The 23108-nt window shown below is 38.9% G+C and overlaps 2 protein-coding genes across 2 annotated transcripts in view; both read left to right on the top strand.

Moving 5' to 3' along the window:
• LOC120536683 (signal-regulatory protein gamma-like) overlaps positions 1 to 14806 on the top strand; it is a 31637-nt gene extending 16831 nt beyond the window's left edge. Inside the window, exons 4-6 of the mRNA XM_039765122.1 lie at positions 4890 to 5165; positions 9404 to 9496; positions 13825 to 14806. Of these exons, the coding sequence (XP_039621056.1) occupies positions 4890 to 5165; positions 9404 to 9496; positions 13825 to 14105 (650 nt within the window). The 3' untranslated portion in view covers positions 14106 to 14806. The remainder of the gene's footprint in view (positions 1 to 4889; positions 5166 to 9403; positions 9497 to 13824) is intronic.
• Positions 14807 to 15504: 698 nt separating this feature from the next.
• Positions 15505 to 23108, top strand: part of LOC120536682 (tapasin-related protein-like) — a 31591-nt gene continuing 23987 nt past the window's right edge. The window contains exons 1-4 of the mRNA XM_039765121.1: positions 15505 to 16875; positions 17006 to 17067; positions 19555 to 19687; positions 20282 to 20526. Coding sequence (XP_039621055.1) covers positions 20436 to 20526 — 91 coding nt within the window. The 5' untranslated portion in view covers positions 15505 to 16875; positions 17006 to 17067; positions 19555 to 19687; positions 20282 to 20435. The remainder of the gene's footprint in view (positions 16876 to 17005; positions 17068 to 19554; positions 19688 to 20281; positions 20527 to 23108) is intronic.

Below are 23108 nucleotides of genomic sequence, written 5' to 3'. Positions count from 1 at the left end.
TAGACTAAGCAAATGAATTTCTGTGCTGTAAGACAAATAATGTATTGTGTGGTAAAGTGCTCTGGGATCATAATCTTAAGAGCAGTCAGCTGTATGAAGTATAGATTTTTTGGTTGTTTCTTTCTGATTGAATCGGGACATTTTAGTCTTGTCAGAATGAACACTTGAGCAAAAGAAATGGAGACAATTCAAGACACTTTGGAGGCTTAAAAACATTCCTCACACATGACCAGCACCCATTAAGATAGCAAAGTCACTAATATCTTTATTCTTCACTTTATAAATGTTCTGATCAAAGGAAGTACTTTTGGTTCTCTTTATTTTTTTACAAATGAAAATGGGAGCACAAATTATTAAAAGATTAATTTCATTGATGTAAGCTTCATTTTAATTGCATTTCCTTTACTTCAGTTAATTTGATAAAAACCTGGACTTAATGCCACAGAGCCTACAGCTCACCCATACATCCATATAGCCTCACACGTACTGCATATACTGTACAAGTAGGGGTGCCCAGTGCTGTCCACGGTGGTGGTGGCAACCAGCACTGCCTGGAAGATGAGCTACCATTTAAATTTAAATGTACAAAACACAGCCTGTGGTCTTCCTATGTACAAATGGGAAATTTATGCTTAATTTGGCAGAGAGAGAGGTTCAGTGTTGTAGATTTGCATACCTGATACACAAACACACAATCAGCTTTAAATATAGGATTAAATTTGATACACTGTATTAATGGTCCACTGACCATATTATCATAAACTTCTAAAATTACTTAGTAAGGTATCATTTGCAGTTTTACCATAATAATATTTACTCTTGTCGTCAAGATGTAATCACAAGTTGCTAGGGTGATTTACCGGCAGTCATGCTGTTCTGACATCTGTAAACGCGACAGTATTTAAACTCCCCGTATGTCTAGATCAGTGTTTCCCAAACTCGGTCCTGGGGACCCCCTGTGGCTGCAGGTTTTTGTTCCAACCACATTCCTAATCAGTGATAATACCTAAGAGCACTAAGCTCATTTAATTAGCTGGTATTCTTTTTTCTTTTATTCGACATTCAGAAAAGCATAGCAGCATGATTTTTACATTTATAAGACATTTATAAATATTTCTGCTTTTGCTGTAGATTTAAATGCTTAACTCATTTGTTTTCATTATTTTGCCCTTTCTCTATGCAGTTTTTCCCTCTTCGTTGTATCTTAATAAAGACAATTTTAAACGAGTAGATCAGACACCCAGGCAAACAACACAGAATAATCAAAGGCTGCAACTACTTTAGAGTCAGACCCACTAATTAGTAAATAATGGATTAATTAAAGAATTAGAAGACCTAGAAAAGTAGAATGAAAATCAAAATGAAAATACTGTTAAAAAGAAAAAAAATACATTATCTCTTATATATATTTCTCTTCTGGTTCATCCTGCTTCCTCTTCAAACCCGGTTCCACCCACACACAGCCCACACAGCATTTCTCGATTCTTATTCGTCCTCTTGCAAACCCTTCCCCACGATGCCTGCAGCCTCCCATACACCCCCATGCCGCTTTTCTCGAGTCCTATTCCTCCTTCGGACTACCGCGTTCCCCGCTCCTCTCTCATGACCCCATTGGTGTCACGTCACCGCCCGATATCTAGCCTGACTGCGTGACCTTTCACTTCGGCCATGTCTGCACCTGGACTTCTTTTCCGTGGCCTGCTACAGGAAGGTACTCTCTCGACCATTGCCATTGGTTTCGCTCCTTGCTATTTTCGTTATACTGTGTAGGTTGTTTCCTAAGCCTTTGTTATAAAACGATTGACAGTATCTTCTCTTTCGATGGGTTTATGTACAACATCATCTGTATTCCCGGATCCGGCAACTGCCTGTTCCTATCAATGGGTTATTTCTTGACACAAATGTTTGACGAAGACAATACACTCTCACTACGACACAGGGCAGTAGATTTTGTTGCATCACATTGGGACAGATTTGGAAACGATCTTCCGGTTATTCTTTCCAACGCAAGTTGAGTTATCACAACAAGTCATGAGTACTATCAATACATGGCAACATCTAGAGTTTATGGTGGTGAAGCTGAAATTCAAACTCTTTCTGAGATTAAGTGTCGTCTCCAGCAAAACACCTATTCACAACTCGTCGTTCAAGAAGTATTTCTTTCTTCAAGATTTCTGAATTTCTTTCTCACCGTTTTCCGTCCCTATTCTTACACCGGTGTATGCTACGGTGGGCGTCCACTAGTTCCTATATAAATGCTTGGTACATTTTAATATTTTTTTTTTTTAGCAAACATAGTTTTCTAATTTCTATATTGTTCCCTAAACACAGAATTTGGGATTATCAGTTCACTTAATTAGCCCAGGAGTTCAATTAAAAACAGAAGCTGGTTGGAACAAAAACCTGCAGCCACAGGGGGTCCCCAGGACCGAGTTTGGGAAACACTGGACTAGAGGATAATCCAGATTTCTTAAAACAAAATCCTTTCTGTATTTTCTGACAGCTGTGCTGTCAAATTTGCCAAGTCAAATTTATTCTTTAAACCTTTTTTAAAATGTTTCAGAATTGATTGATTTTTGTATTGTGTTTAACTAGATGTGTGTATATGTATGTAAAGGTTGTATGGTTCTGTATCTTTATGGTGCTGTAATATGTTTCTAAATTGATGTAAGAACTCTGAGCTTCTCCTTTGTAAAACTTCTATCTTATATATAAATGTCTAAGCATGGAAGTGTGTGTGTGTGTCTGTCTGTCCGGCTCAGAAGTGCGAGGCTACAGCATGAAGATCAAAGAGCCGAAAAGGCGGCCCCAAATTAATGAGTCAGAAGAAGAAAAAAGTACCAGGCTACAGCATGAAACTGAAAGAAAGCGACTCCATCACCAAAGTGAAACCAGCGAGGAAAGACGAACAAGACGATTTCTGATGATTTCAATAGTTTCTAGAAGCCTGAGCTTTTTATAGCACGGGGCTTAGACAGCTAGTATAAGAATAAACTGTTAGCCAAGCAGGCCATCTTAACTATTAGCACAGGAAGATGATATGGGCTGAGGTCGCCCCACATGTCTTTGGTCTAAACTTTACATCTCATTTAGCACCACAAACAATGCTGACTGTGCTTGAAGGGGGGGATTTTTAACTCCTTGGGACATTTGTTTTCACTAAAGCAGGAGTATTAGTAGACCACTCAATATTACACCTACAGTTTGACTGACACAATTCCAATTTGGAATCGCCATTTACGCTGCACTGTCTTTGAGAATTTTAGGACACAGACGGACTTGCTCCATTTTGTTCAGCCCATAAGGCCTCCTCTGCCCAATGAAGAGACCTGGCAGAGATTCTGAAGGCTGGCTGATCCTATCCAATCCCCTAAATTGATTGGCTGGGTTGTTGTGCAGCCCTCCTGTTCAGTAACATTTGATTGGCTTGATATCTGAATTCCATTTGATAAGAACAAGTGGTAACTAAAGATGAGCTGACTGTTTATGTCCAGGGTAAATTCATTGATTTTTCTCTAGTTCAATTGTGCGTATGTTCTCTATTTTATTTTATGTTGGGGGTTTTTAAAGATTGGGGAATTTGAATTTCATATTAAGTTTGTATTTTCAGTTTAATGTTGAATTAATTTGTATTTATCTCCACACCACTTTATTGTTTTCTATTGGCCACCACCATTTTATTAATGTCATAAACAGGATATAATGGGGGTTAGCCCTCAAAAAGAAGCTACATATATTTAGGTCATAACTGATACTGGCAAAGCCCAGAAGAGTCTCACCCAGTCCAGCTAAATCCCAACTATAACAGCAGGCTTTATGCTGCAATAGGCCTAAAATGGGGGAGAACTGGCTTTATTGTTCCAAATCGTATAGTAAATGTTCAAAACTAGAGCAAAATGCCTCACAAGAATGAGAAACCTAGCAAAAACCCAAAAGGAAAAAAATATTCTTTTTACATTAAAAGTATATTTATTTAAACATAAATGAATAACAAAGGTTGTTCAAAAGTGCAAAAAGGAGTTGCCAAAAGACAAGTTCCAATGCAAGTTTCAGTAAACTCAGAGATCGAATAACAAGTGCAGCCAAATTAGCCAATTTGACTATCAAAATGAAGAGAACTGACTATAATATGGAATTGTTTTGTTTTCAATAGTGATGGTGGTATTATTATTATTATTATTATTATTATTATTATTATTATTATTATTATTATTATTTACATTAATATAATGCTTTTCTCACTACTTAAAGCACTCATTCATGTTGTGTGCTGTACTTTGCTTTTGACCTAAAAATAACAGACTTCTGAGTTTCATTTTTCTATAATTAACAAAAACTCTAACTATATAACTATAAATATACATTTTTTGATGTTTGGGTTTTGGTGAAAGGTCAGACTGATTTTTGTGTTTAAACTTTAGCTTAAATTAACAACCTTATCTCTTCACCTGGTCTTTTATACAGATGCATTTATCTCTTCCTTCAGGAATTACTACATACATCTGGAACATCTGAGTTCCAAAAATAAATAAAATCCGGCCTAATGTTAATACTATCTATCTATCTATCTATCTATCTATCTATCTATCTATCTATCTATCTCTCTCTCTCTCTCTCTCTCTCTATATATATATATATATATATATATATATATATATATATATATATATATATATATATATATAGTAAAAAGCTTGTCTGCTGTGAAGGTCACAGGTCATTGCAGATAAAAAGTGCCTGCTTGGTTAAATATATTAAGTTCTTATCTAATTCTGGAATTACTCACCAGTGGCATGTAGGCAGATCAGGGAATTCTTTTAAAGCTATTAAGAATAAACACCCACAGTGTCATAAGCCCACTTTCATTTCTCCATTTCCGTTTCTCACAGACCCATCACTGTCGGTGTCACACAGAACTCTGCTAAGGAACGAGAAGAGGAATGTCACATGTATGTTGGGCGGCTGCCATTTCAATAAGGTGACTGTGAGCTGGAAGCAAAATGGCACAACGTTTAATAAATCGGAGTGTGAAAGTGTGCAGGAGTGTGCAAGCAACATTGTCATCATGCTGTCCAGTGCAGAAGATCGAGTGAACTTCACCTGTGAAGCAAACGTGGAAGGGCTCAGCCAGCCATTTATTGAATTTGTCACTTTTATTGCAAAAGGTAAGAGCTGCACACTGTCGACTGAAGGTTATTATTGAAAATCTGCAATCTCAATCTGCAGTGGTAAGGAACAGTAGCAGAGATAGGAGAAATACACTCACTGAGCAAATTCTTAGGACTGTTCTACTGATTCTGGGTAGGGCCTCATTTTGCTCTCCAAACAGCCTCAAATTTTCATTATATGGATTCCACGAGATGCTGGAAACAATCCTTTGAGATTCTGCTCCACATTGTCATGATTGCATCATGCAGTTTCTTTAGATTTGTTGGCTGTGAATCTCCTGTTCTACCACATCCCACAACTGTTCTATTGGAATCTAATCTGATGACTCAGAAGGCCACTGTTGAACCCTGACCGCATTGTCATGCTCATGAAACCAGTCACTTTTGCTTTGTCACATGGCATATTATCATGCTGGAAGCAGCCATTAGAAGAACGGTAGATTGTAACACTAAAGTGATGGCCAGCAACAACACTCAGATTGGCATCAAGTGATGAATGATTGGTATTAACAGGCTCAAGTGTGCCAAGAAAAATTCCCCACACCATTACAGCCACCACCAGCAGCCTAGAGTGTTGATATAAAGCCATCAGTGCCAAATTCTGACACAACAATCTGTGTAACTCACTAGCAGTTATGGAAAATAAAATTAGTATATTCATGTATTAGCATAAATACATATAGGAAAATATAAGCATTAAGTACAAATATTAATGCAAAGTTAGGCCTGCTAAACACATGGTTAAATAAAGGCCCAAGCCATATTTCTTTTTTAATTACAGCTTAGCTTCAGCTGCCAATAAAATCTAGCGAGAGGACCCAGGAAGGGAGAAAATGAGGTAATGACAGCCCGAGGATGGAAGAAGGGAAAACACCTATTGGCTCTCAGCCGACCTAAAAAATAAGTTAAACAGAAAAATAAAAATAATTGTCAGAAAATAAGAAATATTGATGGTTCTAAAAAAGTTAATTAGGCCAGCTGCAGATAAAAAAGGAGTCAGGGAAAAGCAGCGAATGAGCTGTTCTGAGCGAGGTCAGGATGATAAATTATTATATAAACTGTGATTTTTGGACTATTCGGGGCTCAGCCTGATTTGGCGGTTGAGTCCATGTTGTTGTTTATTGCAATAAAACAATATACTCTGTTTGCCCATCCTCTTAAATCCTGAGGGCCTTCATTCCGGGTGAAGACCTTTTGGTGCGTCTTTCGCTCCGGCAATTTTCTCTTTGACACAGTCAAGATTCATCAGACCAGGCTATGATTTTCCAGTCTTCAGCTGTCCAGTTTGGTGAGCCTGTGCTCGCTGCAGCCTCAGCTTTGTGTTCTTGGCTGACAGAAATGACACAAGACGTGCATGGTCTTCAGCTGTTGTAGCCCATCCACCTCAAGATTAGAAGTGTCGTGCATTCTAAGACTTTTTTCTGCTCACCACGGTTGTACAGAGTGACTTTCTGAGTTAGTGTAGCCTTTCTCTCAGCCCAAACCAGCTTGGCCATTTTCCTCTGGTCACCCACATCAACAAGGCTTTTCTGTCTACAGAACTGCATCTTACTGGATATTGTTTTATTTTTCATGCTGAAAACCTTAGGAAATCAGCAGTTACTGAAACTCTCAAACCAGCTCGTCTGGCACCAACAATCACACCATGGTCGAAATCACTGAAGTTGCATTTTTCCTCCATCCTGTTGTTTGATGTGAACATTACATGAAGCTCCTGACTTGTATCTGCTGGATTTTAGGTATTGCACTGATGCCATGTGATTGGTTGATTAGGTACTTGCATGAATATGTAGATGTACAGGCATTCCCAAGAATTTGTTCAGTGAGTGTAGCTGATTCTCTAATACTGAGATCCTCTCCACTTGGCAATGTTCCTTTAAACTCTTTTCTGATGTAAGAGTGATTGGTAAAACAGACTGTACTCAGGTTGTCATATGAGCACCTTCCATAAATTAGCAAACATCAACATTCTGTAAACATTTCGAGTAGCTTCCTTCTCATTTACAATTTCACTTTCAAAATCTTGGTGATTTTGTTCAGTTTATATAATAATAATAATAATAATAAGTAATACATTTTATTTATATCGTGCTTTATATTTAACAATCTCAAAGTGCTGCAAAATAAGAATAAATTAACAAACAAGAAATCTATAGAAATAATTTAGCAAAATGCCTTTCTAAAAAGATAAGTTTTTAGGTTTCGTTTGAAGGCATCAGTCGACTGTGGGGCTCTCAGGTAGTCAGGGAGGGAATTCCACAGCCTCGGCGCCACCGAAGAAAAGGCCCTATCACCCATACTGCTAAGCTTAGTTCTGGGAACTTGAAGAGTTAATAATAATAATATTATATCCTATATTACATGGATATTTATGGACATTTTTTGGGGTGGTGATAATGTGCTTATTCATATGCTCACAATTGCAACATGACGCGTTATTTATAAACCGGATGTAAATGGGAAGGATGTAGTGAAATGTATTCGTGCGTACAGACAATTTATAAATCGTTCTTAGGAAAACTTTAGGAAATCATTGCATGCTGATATTTAGGATCATTCTATGCACATTCTCATAAGTGAGGCCCTTGCTCTATTGCGAGTCATTCAATGTCTTATTATTAGCCAGAGTTAGAAGCAGCAACCCTGGTGGCCTACCAACTATTCTGGAGAATCCACCTCTGATTCCGTTCAAGTAGTGATGAGCAAAACATGCAAGTTTTGATTTGCATACACAAAACGGCCACTAAAATTTGTTTCGCCATTGTGAAACACAACTCTCTATTAAACAAGTTTTTTTTTTTTTTTTTTTGTGGCTTTGAAGTATTTTTGGGGAGGAAAATAAGTAGCACTGCTCCCTAAAGCGTCAATTGCACTTTTGTGTTGTGTCCACCAGGGGCACGCAGCTCCCCAAACACCTGACACAACAGCCACAGGCACAAGTCCCAGCACAGCACAGGCTTTATTCAACAGTGGGAGATGTGCTGGTGTGCCCTCTGGTGGTCACACTTTGTATTCTCCAGAGAAAGATCTCACTACACAGGATGCTACTTCCCAACTCCATCTGCTCCCACCCAAAACAGTATCTGGCAACCACCATGTATCTTGATTCCTGAAGAAGATACTTTGAATATACAGTATACTCTTCAAGTGCCATGGACTGTTAAGTTTCATTTCTGTCTTCAATGCACCTTAAGGATTGCAGTCACCAAGACTGTCTTCATAACAACAAAAATATTTATTTCTATAGCACATTTTCAAACAAAAGATGTAGCTGAAAGTGCTTTACAGGATGAAGGAAGAGAAAAAAAAATATATAAAGATAAAATTAGGCAATACTAATTGACGTAGAATAAATGTAAGGTCTAATGGCCAGGGAGGACAGAAAAAAACAAAAAACTCCAGACGGCTAGAGAAAAAAAGAAAATCTGCAGGGGTTCCTTGGCCACGAGATCACCAAGCCACCTCTAGGCATTCTACCTAACATAATAACTGACAAAGTGCTACTCATACTACCAGAATAAGTCAAGCAGCTCTACAAAATGTCTGCATGTGACAGTAAATAAGTCTGAGGCTTTTGTTTTTTTGAACTAGAGATCTTGGTTTAAATTCTAAATGACAGGCTGATGCATGCAGAATTAATGAATGAAGATGTTTCCAAACACGAACTAAATGCATTTCTTCTTCTGTCAATGGCGCAGGTTCATGTAAGGAAACAGAGAATCAGCTCTCCACAAATTCTTTTGCTCCTTACAGTTGTCGAGGTGCCACTTATCCTCTCTTGTTCTGGTCTCCCAGGAGGTTTCACTTCAAAAGCACAAAGTGTGACGATGACTACATTCTTGTATAGCCTCCATTTTTTCCTCACAGCTTTTGTGAAATGTAGTCTTGCTGCCAATCTGGAGGTCAGCAAGTGGACCTTGGTGGCCCGTGTTCGTTCTTTTGTCACCTGGGTGCTGCCCTTTTTGCCAGTAACACTTTCCATGCCAGGAATTCAAACACATTTGATTTTAAGTTGCTTATACTTTACAGACACATTTATTGGCCTCATAAAGTATGAATCGTAGAGTGAGGGCTTGAAAGGAAGTTTGGTGTATGACAAACTGAACTCCAGTCCAGTCCAGTGTTGGTTCTTCCCTGATGGCCATTATTTTCCAGAATAAGCTCCAATTTATAAAACCACATACTAAAAAAGAATGGCCATACAATGATTTAATAATTGTATTGCTTCTCAACAGATGCAGAAATACCTCCGACCCAAAATGTCTTATGGGTTCTCTTCCTTTTACTGCTGATCTTTGCTCTTCTGTTTTGGAGAATTTATGCAGCATGTAAGTACTGACGTTTTTAAACCGTTTAAAATCCTTTTTCTGCTTTTAATTAAACGAGCATCATTCTTCAAGTTGGAGGCCTCAGATTTCTATTATTGTAGGACTTACCATTCTCTGTGTTTGTCTACTGCAGTTCCATCATCATAGAAAAACCTCTTTGAGATACCACTGACTTCAACATCACTTTGAACGCCAATTCACCCAAACACCTCTTAGTTCCCATTCATGTGCCAAAAGCAAATTTATACTTTGATCTGATTCTGAGGTTTCGGGACTGGAGTCAATCCCAGAAACACAAGGAAGAAAACAGGACAGGATGGGGCCCCAGTCCATTGTGGGAAACGTCTGACACACACCCACTTGTAGTGAGGTCACTTAAGAATCGCCTTCACCCTCAATTACACATCTTTCAGGATATGGAAGGAATACCCACACTAACGTTGGGAAAATGTACAAAATTTACACGGGCAACATCCGGGCTCAAGATCTCAACCCAGGATTTAGGCATAATGATTTGCTCACTTTGAGAATTTTTTAATTAAAATACATTATTTAGAAGAAAAATCTAAATTGAAATATGGGTTGCTTTCATTATAATGTTTCCTGAATATAATGATTAATTAATTCACGATGCTGCAACATTATTATATTTTGTAATTGGGTGCCACCATGTTATGATGCTCATTACCAGTACCATGAAACGTTATTTTGGTCGGAACCACGCCTTGCGTCATCGATGCAACCCTTTAAATCTGGAACAAAGATTCATTCTGTATTTGTGATTTGGATAAAAAAAACTATCAAACGTAGTGCGTATTTCCTTCTCGAATTTTTGTGCTTCCAACTGTGTACTGTTTTCTTTCTGACTTGGATTTCTGGTTAGTAATTAGGCTTTTGTCATTAAGGTTTTGGCCCATTTCTGGTTTTAACTTCGTTTCATCTCCAGGTCCTTTTCAGGCAGAACTGCTGGGTTTGTTGAACTAGCAGCGCTAAGAACTGACTTTTCTGGACGTGATGTTGTAATTTGTTTAAGGAAAAGAAAAGTAGAGTGGTTTTGATGTTGCTTTTTTGAAAAATAAATGCAGAAATCAACCATGAATTTGATAATCCTGCTACAATTAATTGCAGAAAATGGAATCAATAAACAAATGATGATCAACAGACGGTATGTGAAATAATAGCCTGCTTTATTTTAATGGTTGCTTCCATGTATGGATTATGGATTGAGACAGTGGGGCCAGTGATGGAGGGTCTCTAACTACCAGGACCCTTGAAAACTGATGTTCTTAAACCAACTACTGCAAACTGTTTATAAATTGTACAAATGGATGGTGCTTGGAGCCTCAGTGTAGCTGCATTTACCCAAAATTACCAAAGTTCAGCAGCTCCAGCATGTAAATGGGATTCAGCAAAAGCCTGATGCATCGAAATGATTCCACAGACAAAATATCTTCATTTTTAAAAGCTTTAATAAAAATTCAAAGTAAAGCAGTTCACATAAAAAAGAGAAAACTGAAATAGCAAAAATGAGGAAAGTTCTTGTTTAAGAGAAGTTCTGTTCAAAGCTTATAATTCTTATTTCATTTCTAATCGTTACAAAATCACTTCTAAACATTTCCGAAACATTTAATAACGGTCAGAAAACTGTATGTCTATCCCATTTCTATGTTGAAAATGGGTCTTTTAGGTCCTTGTGCACTGGGATGTATCTCAGTTATAGCAAGAAAGTTCTACCTCTTATTAGCTTACAGGAGCTAAAAGACCATACCATTGTCTATAACTATGAAAGAAAATGATATTCTATTCAAATTAACAAACACTAATATGAGTTTAACTCAAAGCTTTAACTTTCTAAGATTGGCCCGTACACTCAGTGTCAAAGGTTATTTTTTATTGTAATATGAAAATGGAAGTAATGAGATGCAATGAATCTTATCTTATTGTGGCTTTTCAAGATAAACATTGTCTCAAAACACTCTTTTCAAATTTACTTACAAATGTACACATATACAGTGTTGGAAAGTGTCCAGAGTTGGCAGTATAAGCTTGGGTCATGTGATTTCCGCTAAACGTTTGTATGACTTACTAGCCTTGGCTTCTTTGTGGGAACTGGAAAGAATGACTTGTTATCAGTTACCATTATGCAAGAAAATGGCACATGTCCTGATTCATCGTGTCATGATGATAGAGTGGACAGCTGCCAAAATCAGGTTTGTTTTTCAATGTCATTATGGAGACTTGTACCAGTGCATGCCCCCCCAACCTGACCTGACCTGAGCTTAGGTGTATATTTAAATGATAGACTAGGACCACATCCAAGATACCCGGGTAGACTTCAGCTTTCTGTCACTCTTTTAATCTTCTGTATATATAAAAGCCAAATACCACCGACTCACTCATCACAAAATCTCCCAAACCATGAGGACTTGGTTACCCTTGGCCAATGGGTGCTCGCTAAGAAACAGTTTTAAAAATTTCGTGGTCCGAGCGCGTTCTGTCTGTATGTCTGTCCGTTTTATGTCTGTCCACTTTTCACAGGAGAATTATTAAAACGGATTTAGATCTGGTTGTTTTCTATAATTTGCTTGAACTTTCCAGTTGATTTTGCAACTTCTGTCATCGCCCTAAGTACCATAGTTTTCTTGTGGTATCAATGTATTTATACAAATCCAAGAGAGTGACTGTGGGCCGAGAGCAGGGGGATGAAGTCATCCTCATTCACTCGCCAGCCTCTGTTCGAGTTGGTCTATGTCTCGCCACGTTGTTGGAGTCCACCTCGCCTCCACTTAGCTAACGATACCCATTTGTTCAACAGACATTATCATCTAGAGATTGTTAAGAAGTAGCATTTGACATTTTTGAGAGAGATATCAGAGCTCCGTGTGTTTTAGAGGGTAGCTGCTGATTGCCAGAGATATCACAGCCATGTGCTTTTCTCCCCACGCCAGAAACGCTCTCCCGTCAGAGCTGAACATGATCAGATACAGTGCCAACGTCTATTGATTTTTAAAGTTTGTCCTGTTTCATTACTATGTGGGTGAAGCCACAGGGTACAGCTAGTATTGTATATAAGAAAGATTAATAAGTGGGTAGCTGGATGGGCTGATGCCTCCTGTGTGTTTAATGACAGTAATATAAAGCTTATGGCAACTGCCAGGAGATATCAAGATTCATAATTCTTTATTTGATACTCTGAAAACACTTGTGAATCTTTGGCTGTATTTACTGCAATAGTTTATTATTTTTTATTGTAGGCACACAATCAGTTCATTTACATGTCTTTTAATAACCCAATTATTGCAGAAACCTGTTTTTTAAAATGCCATAGAGAAATCAGGTTACTACAGGTAGATTTCAGGTTACTCACCTTATCCCAGTTGTGTATGCGTATGTGAAATCATTCAATGATTAATCAGCACATCACTGCCCTCTGCTGGCATGTAAAATCATTCATCTTAAGACGTGTGTGAACTGCAATCAGAAAAGATTCACAGACTGACATTGTACCTCATTGCTCAGCTTGTGTTACTCTTAAAACAGCACTTCAGAAACTGATGTCCTGCTGTGCAAGTAACGATATTTTTGTAAAATACTCCTTTAATGCATTAAAACAATGCACTTCCACTCACCACTGTACTGTAGAATATAATTGCATGGTATACGAGACACCCCAATTTTGATTCACAGTGACATCGAGGAAACTTTTCCTATCCATTCATTATAATTTTTTTCACAGATGTTTTTCCCATCAGCCTGCGTTCATCAATAAACACTGTCTTTATGGATAAATCTTGTTTTGTACCCTGATTGTTTTTGTAGGGCGTTATTAATATTGGTGAAAATTAGAACAAACATCTGAGAAGTCGAGCAAGATGACACCTTTTATTGGAAAAACTAAACCAATTACAATATGCAGGAAGGGGCCTGAGTTACCTCAAAAGCTTGCATATTGAAATTGATTCTGTTAGCGAGTAAAAGGTATCATCTTGCTTGACTTCTCATTGAATCCTTAATGGCTAACACAGTACCACACCCTACTACTAAGGAAGAACTGTCTAATTAATTTGGAAAATAGGAATGTTGCAGCATTTTCATAGAAAGGGGTTTATGTGAATTCTGTTGTACAGCTGAAGTTCACAAGGTTAAAAGAGAGGTGGCTGAACGACTAGGACAGCTCGTGAGCAACACAAGATATCCAATGGCCTAAGTCATTTGTCGAATTTCCTAAACTCTTCCCGTTTCTCTTCCTCCGTTCTAGTCTAGCCTCCATGTTTACTGCCGCACTAAGCTGAACATCTCTAGCTAACACACTTGTCTCTTTCTCACAGGTCATAGGCCTTCTGATGCAGACACTGAGCGAGGGCACGTCTCAAGACGCAGAAGACCTTCAATGGAAAGAGGCATCCAATTGGAGTGTCGAAAAGAAAAATCACAGAGAATGAAAGGCACGACAGATGAAGATGCAAGATTCAGGAAGAGAGGCAATAATCAAAAGGGTAAAAAGGGTAAAAGGGTACAAGGCAGCGGTGAAAAGAACATAAAATCTCCAAGTGAAAAGTCAGCTGAGCAACCCAGACAACAAAAAAAGGGAAAGAAGAAGCAGGCCTGAGTCATTCCGAGGAGTTTCTATGACATTTTTGACTGCCAACTGTGTCCTTTCCATCCCTCTTACCCATTGTGCTACCTTCTCCTTTATAGTTCATCTGCTTACAAATGTCTTCTATTTGTCTATGAAACCTGCTGGTCATTTTGGAACATGCAAACTCCATGATATCCAGGCTTGAGGTTGAAACCAGGAGCTGTACAGAAACAGCAGCACCATTACTCTCTGTGTCGCCATGTGCTTAGTCTGGTTTCATTTCACATCACAATTTTGTTAAGTTATTTGGCGACTCTAAATTGACCCACTTTATGTATGTGAATTATTGTGGGCATCCTGCGATGGACTGTCACCCTACTCTGCATTGGCTCATTATATGGGTCTGGTGCAACAAAGAAAACCTCTGATACATTGTAATTGAACAAGAACAGAAATCTTTGCCACATGGGGCGAAACCTGGAGTATCCAGACTCAACTAATGAGGTTTAAAAACAAACTTCTCAGAGTCTGTAACCGCTGGAGTGTTTGGTTTGGCCATCTTTTGTTTTCCAAAAAAAAATATTAAGTAAACACTGGAAAATGATTGCTGAAAACATCTCAGCAAAGAAATCGGAACAAGAGAGCAATCTTCTATACCAGTGAAAGGCAACCTTTTTCGAGTTGCGGAGCACTAAGTCCAAAAATTTTCTTTCGCTGCGCACCTGAGGGACCGCCCATAAATAAAGTCGTGACGACACAATCTATGGACAATCGCCGATAAAAACAGTTCATTTTGCAAGTTTGAAAGGCATTTTATTAATAAAGGAATCAAAGGATAAATCTTAAATTTAATGAATGTGAATGTTGAGATTGTTTATCAGCACATGAGATTGAGGCGAGGATCAATTTTCGAAAGACAGACGCGCATTTCCTTGTCAATCATTTGAAGTCACTCGCGTTTCTTAGACTTAATTTCCGTAAGTGTTCCGTTATCTATTTTTCCAACATAAAATATATTTTTTAAACATTATCTTTTTAATCAAACAAAAGTTCAAAAACATTAGCAATTTTAAATATTTTACAAAAGTTTTCACGGCGCACCGGTTGCCCGACAATGTTCTATACGTTAATCAGTAGTGGATATCAATGTCCGATAATATTCTCCATAGGGGGAATGCTTAGTTATGTATTACAATTTTCAAAGTTTTCTATCCACCTCTTCTCTAAACTGCTCATCCATCCACCCATCCATCCATCCATCCATACATTATCCAACCCGCTATATCCTAACTACAGGGTCATGGGGATCTGCTAGAGCCAATCCCAGCCAACACAGGTGCAAGGCAGGAACAAACCCTGGGCAGGGCACCAGCCCACCACAGGACACACACACACCAAGCACACACTTGGGTCAATTTAGGATCGCCAATGCACCTAACCTGCATGTCTTTGGACTGTGGGAGGAAACCCAAGCAGACACGGGGAGAACATGCAAACTCCCGCTCATCCAGTTCCTGTTTAACCTTTGTCTTTCCCAGTAGCCTTAAGTTCAAGTAACTTATAGTGGACAAATTTGGGGGGTCAACTTACCTAACATGCAGGTCGTTGGGATGTGGGCAAAAAATCAGGGAAGGCAGAGAAAATCCCTCACGGACACAGAGAGAATATCAAACCACCGCAACGAGAGTGCCTAGGCCAGAATTTGATTCTGATACTTTGGTGCTGAGAGTCAGCAGTGCAAACCACTAAGAAACATCTCGTATTTTGTGTAGCATCATTTCACTGTAAACACTATCGCAAAGGAATTTATAAGTGAAGATTCTTGTAAATGGTTTGCCAATACTGTATGCCAAATTGTTTCCTATTTTAGAAGCACTTTTTTCAAATGTTTACAAATGTATAATTGTGGTGCTTCTTAAATTTAAGGAGTTTCAATTGTCACACTCCACAGGACTTGAAATCATCTTTCTGGGTAAACAAGAAATTCTCCAGTTGCAGGTGTCTGGCGAAGAGAAGGCAGTTTCATGGGAAAGCAGTTCTGCATTTATAGGTTCACCTTGCAAAAGCAAGTCTACATTTAATATACCTCGAATGGCCTCTAAACTAGCAGATATTGTCTGTTAAGTAGAAGTCTGTTGAAAAAAGGGAAACAATACTGGCATTTCAGTCTTACTGTTTGCACATCACGGTGTGGTGGTAGGATTTCTAGCATATAAGCTGATGAAATTTGTACTGTAAACTTGACAAACCAAATGTGACACTTGTGTTCCAGGAGGTATGTTTTACTTCTCTGACAAGAACAGTGGTGCTTTGAATGTTTACAATTCCAGCTCCCCAGTCTTTAGGACGGACACGGGATATGAAATTTATGGTGAAGGGGATGGAGCTTCAGACCATCTTGGCCAGGCTTGCTGTTTTTGGACTTGGAACTTATAAGCCATCTGCCACAGGAAGGCCATAAACTGACTAAACAAAGCGAACTTGTACTTGAGTGTTTTCATTGGTAAATGGCCAGGGAATGGGCAGATAAACTAACTCTACTGGTCTGAAGTATGGCTGTTAATGAGTGGAGTTGAATCAATGGCCATTCTGTACCACACTGCCTCACTGGTGTCTCTCTCTCTCACACACCATCTGGCCATGAAGAGAAGACAACATTGAATACAACTCTACCTTGGCAGCCATCTTGAGACAAGCATGTGGCCTGTTTCAATCCTCCATTCAAAGGCCATGTGGTAGTAAAGCAAGCTAGGCTGAAGATAAGCTGAGAGCCACCCATGGACACAAGATACACTGCAAAGTAAGCTGTCATGGCATCGTTGGCCAGTTTTTATATTGTAGCATGGTTCCTTAATGTTTTCTACCATTTTATCAATAATACATCATTTAATGTGTAACTTAACTCCTGTCTGTTCCTTTACTCTGTCTAGTTGCCTGACAGGGGAAGGGAAGAAGTGGAGGACGTCCTGAAGTACCAGACCACAGAGTTACAGTAAGTGTATGGGGTTCTAGATGTTTTATTATAAAGGGAAAAAATAGGGTCACCTTAAAACAGGGTTCTCAAACTCCAGTCCTGGAGGGCCACAGTGGCTGCAGGTTTTCATTCTAACCATTTTCTTAATTAGTGACCTGTTTGTGCTGCTAATTAACTTCTTTTGAATTCATTTTAATTGACTTGTTTTTGTAAGATTTGTTTCCCTGAATGTCTTCATCGTTCCTCTGAATTGCTTCGTTTCTTTCCTTAAATGGCACCCAAACAGAAATGAAATGTGAAGTGAGTGAGCTGACAGAAGACCAACTAAGTCAGGGCCTCAAACTCCAACCAATTTGACTCCAAGCAGTTGCTTCATTAGGCGCTGATTCTTGTCGTTAATTAAACCCGTTCTTTAATTTCATGGCTTGTTGCTGCTCTCGTGGTGCATTAGCAGACATTTCCGAAATTGCTGATTTTCTCTTTTCTAAGAGCACAGTTAAAATGTTTTGTGGACCTGAGCAGATCAGCATTCCTGAGACCTTCATCTTTCTTTATTTTCAGATATTGTATGATGGTCACAGTTTGCTGGTCATGTTTTGGCTCATTTTATATCTCATTATTATTTGGCAGCTAATTAAGGAAAAAGAAACAATTAAGGCGTCGGAGTCTTCAAGAGCAAGTCAATTACAATGAATTCAAATGAAGTTAATTGGCAGAAAAAACAGGTCACTCATTAAGGAAAAGGGTTAGAATGAAAACCTGCAGCCACTGCGGCCCTCCAGTACCAGTTTGAGAACCCTGTCATATAACCTTTCACGACAAAATATATGATATATTTATGTACTTGAAACTATTGTATATACCAATATTTTTTTCCCTGAAAATGTTTTTTTTTAAGATGACTGCGTCATAAATTGGTAGCAATATAGTATTTTTATATAGGCAGGTCTTGGGTTATGGCAATTCTTCAGAAATGAAGGAACACAAAAAATTCACAGATTTTTTTTTAAATTGAATTTCAAAAAATTACCATCTGGCGACTTCTGTTTATTACCTAAGAATAGTACAAATAAGTCCCGACATGGATGAATAAGCAGTTGCCATTAACCGTGAGGAATACTACCGCACACTACTGCTTTTGTCACCATTTTTAATAATTTTATTCATTTGTGTGCATGTGTGGCACCTCACAATAAGCTCAGTTACAGCATAATTTGGTTTGCTAATGGCTTGGCTGAGTGGTAAATATACGTACAACCCATGCTGCCTAAGTGAGTTTCCTGTAGCCATTGGGAGAAGGACGTGACACTCTTAGTAATCCCTCAGAAGAGACAGCTCATCTCAGTTGAAGATCAGCCATTATGTAGCTTTTCAGATGACTTGCTGTGCCATCATTAATTCATTTACAAACCTTTGAGATACTTCTTTAAATTAAGTAGTAAAGCATTATGCATTTTTGCCCATATTTCCATTAACAAACTGTCATCAGGGCCAGTTCTGACTTACACAGAATATCAGGTTACAAATGTCCATAACTCTTGTTTGTAACCCAATGGGCACCTGTACTTTATATAATTTTCTTTCATATATTTTTTTAGTCCTTGAATAGTCAGCTGCCCACAGACGAGAGACTTAGACAGTCCTCTAGCAGCTGCTGCACACGTCTGTCCTTACCTTGGGACTTCCTTGTTACATGTATTTGGCAAACCACACCCTAATGTTTGCCCGCACCCATATCAGTAACTTCTCCATTCCAGGTGTATGGCCTGGTGGTGGAATGATGTAATTGTCATGAAAATAATTATTGACAAATGTTAAAAAGCCAAACAATTAATAACATCCATCCATCCATCATCCAACCTGCTATAACCTAACTACAGGGTCACAGAGGTCTGCTGGAGCCAATCCCAGCCAACACAGGGCACAAGGCAGGAAACAAACCCCGGGCAGGGCGCCAGCCCACTGCAGAATTAATAACATTGCAACTCAAAATAACAGAAAATGAATAAATAACAGTATAAAATGGACAAAATGAGAACAGCTAGAAGACGTGTCTTCTTGACAGCATAACTGAGTCAGTCTATAATAGAGCATACTCAGCACGTACACATGGGGCAAATTTAGAATTGCCAGTTGTGGTGCTTAAATCACCACCTTAGAATGTCATTTTTTGATATCTTTGGCTGGTATGGTATAATCCCTTAAGAGACTGATGTCAAAGGAATGATGTCTAATAGAGAAATTGCTTATGAGGGTATACTTCAGTCAAAGACTTCCTAATGTTTAAAATGTTAATTTATGTAATAAAATTGTACAGAGCAGAGGAAATGTGTGCAAGGCTGGAGTTAGCTATTCACCAAAATCTTCTGGCTTGTGGTGAAATAGAAATCTGCTTAAACTATGTTAGGATGTATAATCTTCCCCTTCAGAAGCCACAACTGAACCTCATCCTGTTGTCTCCATTAATATTTTCTCAATGGTAAAAAGATTAATCTCTTTTATCAGGAAGCACTACAGCTTAATCAGACATTCCTGATTCTTCTTCATTGAGAGTATGAAGACCTTAGTTGCAGCAAACCAGGGGTTCCTCACCTGGGGTGTGACGAAGAGGAAGGTTGTGTTCCACTTTGCCAGTGAGGTGAGTTGTCTGACTTTGTCACGCTGAAATCGGTGTCATGCAGTGTGTCATCATTTGTAGGTCATGTATTAGTTAAAGCTTCTATTCTATGATATGTAAAGAATCAAGCATTGCACGTGCAGAAGTCATCTGCGAATGAACTGCAGTAATGCGCATTCTCGCGGTTCCTTGCTGTTCGTAAAGGCAAATTAACTTTTTTTAAGAGAATGGAATTTGGACCTTGGAATGATCCATAGAGAAGGCCGAGGTCAAGTATTGATTACTTTGTAAGCCCTAACCATGAAACATCACTGATATCAAGGTTTTGATGACACTGATCTGGTATAATCTGTAAACAACTAGCAAGCCATGTTTTATTTGCTGATAGTTAATCAAAGCATGATGGACTTAATGATCTTCTCTCATTTCTAAGTTAGAATCTATTAGAGAAAGAGTAATGGGCATGGCTCACTGATTAGAAACTCCAGATTCAAGAAGCGCCTTTTGCAAAAACCCAGAAGGTCTAAGGATTTCCACGAAGGGTTGGAATTTGTTGTTGTTGAAGAAAGACATGTCTGACCTTCATTACTCACTTTTACCCCCATCTCCCACCAGTCATGCTGACCGACCTTCTACAGAAGAGAGCGTCCTGACCAGCTGCATCACTGTCTGGACTGTAAATTGCACTGTCCTGGATGGCTAGACCCGGAAGAAAATAGCGAGAACAGCTGAGAAGATCATTGGAATCTCTTCCCCCTCCATTACGGACATGTACACCACACGCTGCATCTGCAAAGCCTCCAGTATCGTGGAGGACCCGATGCACCCTATACATAAACTATCCTGCCATCAAGAAAAAGGTACTTGAATGTGTAACAGTTTCTTCCCTCAAACCATAAGACTTCTAAACACTGAGGGACTTGACTGATGAAACACATACACCTTCCCACTCAACTAGATCATTTCTTTATATTTGTTATACGGTTAGCTTCTTCTTACATCCAGTGTCATGTTTATGTATGTTCCTTCTATTGATATATTGTCACATTTGGCACATCCTGCTAATTTCTTTAACCATAGATATCATACCATGTGTACTGGTGGGTGCTGCACTGTCTTTGTTTGTACCACTGTCCATCTTTGCACTGTCCTCCAGTGTTTGCACTGGCCTGCACACATGCACTTTACGTTGTTATGTGTAGCCCCGTGTTCTATGCAGCACCGTAGTCCTGGAGGAACGTTGTTTCATTTCTCTATGAACTATATTAACTGTATATGGTTGAAATAACAATAAAAGCTCCTTGACTTGACCTGAAAGCTATAAGATTATTTGATGAGAAAGCAAAACCTTTCAAAATTTAGTGTGTGAGTATTTACGGGAGGCATAAGTAAGGTTTTTTTTGCCTGGAAGGTGTGAAACAGAACAAAATAATGAGAAAAATAAGGTCAGGCAAAGAAAAGCACAAAAGCACATATAACAAAAATTATCTAAAAGTATAATAATAAAATGGAGATATGTACAAAGTGTAAACTAATTGGAATTGTACTTAATTATCAGTTACATTTTCACAGTAGATGGTGCCAGTTATTGGGATGTTGAGACCAGCTCAGTACCATTTAACACAAAAAGAACAAGACCACCTCGGCCATTTGGTGACTCATTACATAGTCTGATTGCTGTGATAGAAATGACCTTTCAACATAACCGTCTCAGTGTGTAACTTCTTATGGGTACTGAGCGTCATTGTCCAGAATCGTCAGCAGCTTCCCAAGCGACCGTCTGTTCTACCACGTATCTAGTGAATGGGTCTAGCCTGACTCCCAAGACTCAACCGGCCTTTTTTCATATGCAGATCAATGGGCAGTGAACGGATGTACGATTCCATTTCAAGATGTTGGCACATCATAGTGCAAACCACAGTGTCACCCAAGTAATGAAAATTCTTCTTCTTCTTCTTTCAGCTGCTCTCATTAGGGGCTGCCACAGTAGATCATCTTCTTCCAAATCTTTCTGTCCTCGTCATCTTGTTCTGTTACACCCATCATCTGCATGTCCTCTTCTCACCACATCCACAAACCTCCTCTTAGGCCTTCCTCTTTTCCTCTTACCTGGCAGCTCTATCCTTAACATCCTTCTCCCAATATACCCCTCATCTCTCCTCGAAACATGGCCAAACCAACGTAATCTCGCCTCTCTGACTTTGTCTCCCAACCATCCAACCTGAGCTGACCCTCTAATGTCCCCATTTCTAATCTTATCCATCCTCGTCACACCCTCTGCTATCTCCAGCTCTGTCTCCTGCTTTTTGGTCAGTGCCACCAGTCTCCAACCCATATAACATAGCTCCAAGTAATGAAAATTAAAACTGAATATATGGAGCACTGGTGTCATTAGGGGGTGGCTTCTGGAGCTTTAGCTCCTGGTTTTTGAGATACCCTCCCAACACCCCCCATGTCATGGCCTCAGGTATTCAGCCCTTGATCTTTGAAGGCCCAGTGTCCACTTCATCCCATTATGTGTTCTAACATTAATGGATGGTTTGTCCAATAACCCAAGAGCAAACCCCGGAGGATATTGGGGTTAAGGGCCCAATAATTACTGAAGCTAATGATGCCCCTGATATGAAGATAAGCTTAATCAGCAGCGCCAGATCTACTTGAAACACCTCTCTAAAAGTACTTTCCTGGTATTTGCTACCCAAATAAAACAGAAAACCAGCAACATCATTCGGTTACAAAATGCACAAGGGAAATTTTTATTATGTCAAAATCTTCCAGACACTATACTTTAAATGTCTAATGTATTTCAAATCAGCTGAGGTTATTGAAATACAACCCTTATAAACAAATGGAAGACCTCAATGGGGTCATGAATCATGCTGAGCCTGCTGAGTCTCCACTCCACTAGGTGAAGTCCCGGGCCTACAATTTGCTTTCTTCCAATGGGAGCTTGCAGTCAGGAGTCACACAGTTTTTTAGTTTATCTATTTTAATAACAACTGTATACTTATCAGTTTCAATAACAACCTGAAAAAAATGCCATAACACCTTCAGACCTGCAACCACTTCCTGCCTTTTTACCCGACCTCAGCTTTGCGCACTATAAGGACAGTCTCTGTCATGCTGTCAGAGACAAACGATGTTATGAATTTTATCAGAAAGTGACACATATTTCAAAATAAACAAGCCAAGCTTGATAACCACAAGTCTGTCCTAGGCTGCAACTAAAACCCGGACTGAAACAATAAAAGAAATGCAGCATAGTTAACAGTAAGGACATGAGGAAAGTTTGTACACCAATACTGCCATTTATTTTTGAATCTTTTCTTGGATAAAAATGAATTTTATCTCGTTGCCGGAGTGAAATCAAACACCACACACCCTCAGGTGAAAAGAAACTCTAGCATTGTTAAGGATACTGAGCTGCAAAATGGAGACATGC

This window comes from Polypterus senegalus, chromosome 10, assembly GCF_016835505.1.
Source record: "Polypterus senegalus isolate Bchr_013 chromosome 10, ASM1683550v1, whole genome shotgun sequence".
Taxonomy (NCBI): domain Eukaryota; kingdom Metazoa; phylum Chordata; class Cladistia; order Polypteriformes; family Polypteridae; genus Polypterus; species Polypterus senegalus.
The sequence above is the reverse complement of the archived record's forward strand: the minus strand, read 5'-3'. Positions and strand labels throughout refer to the sequence as shown.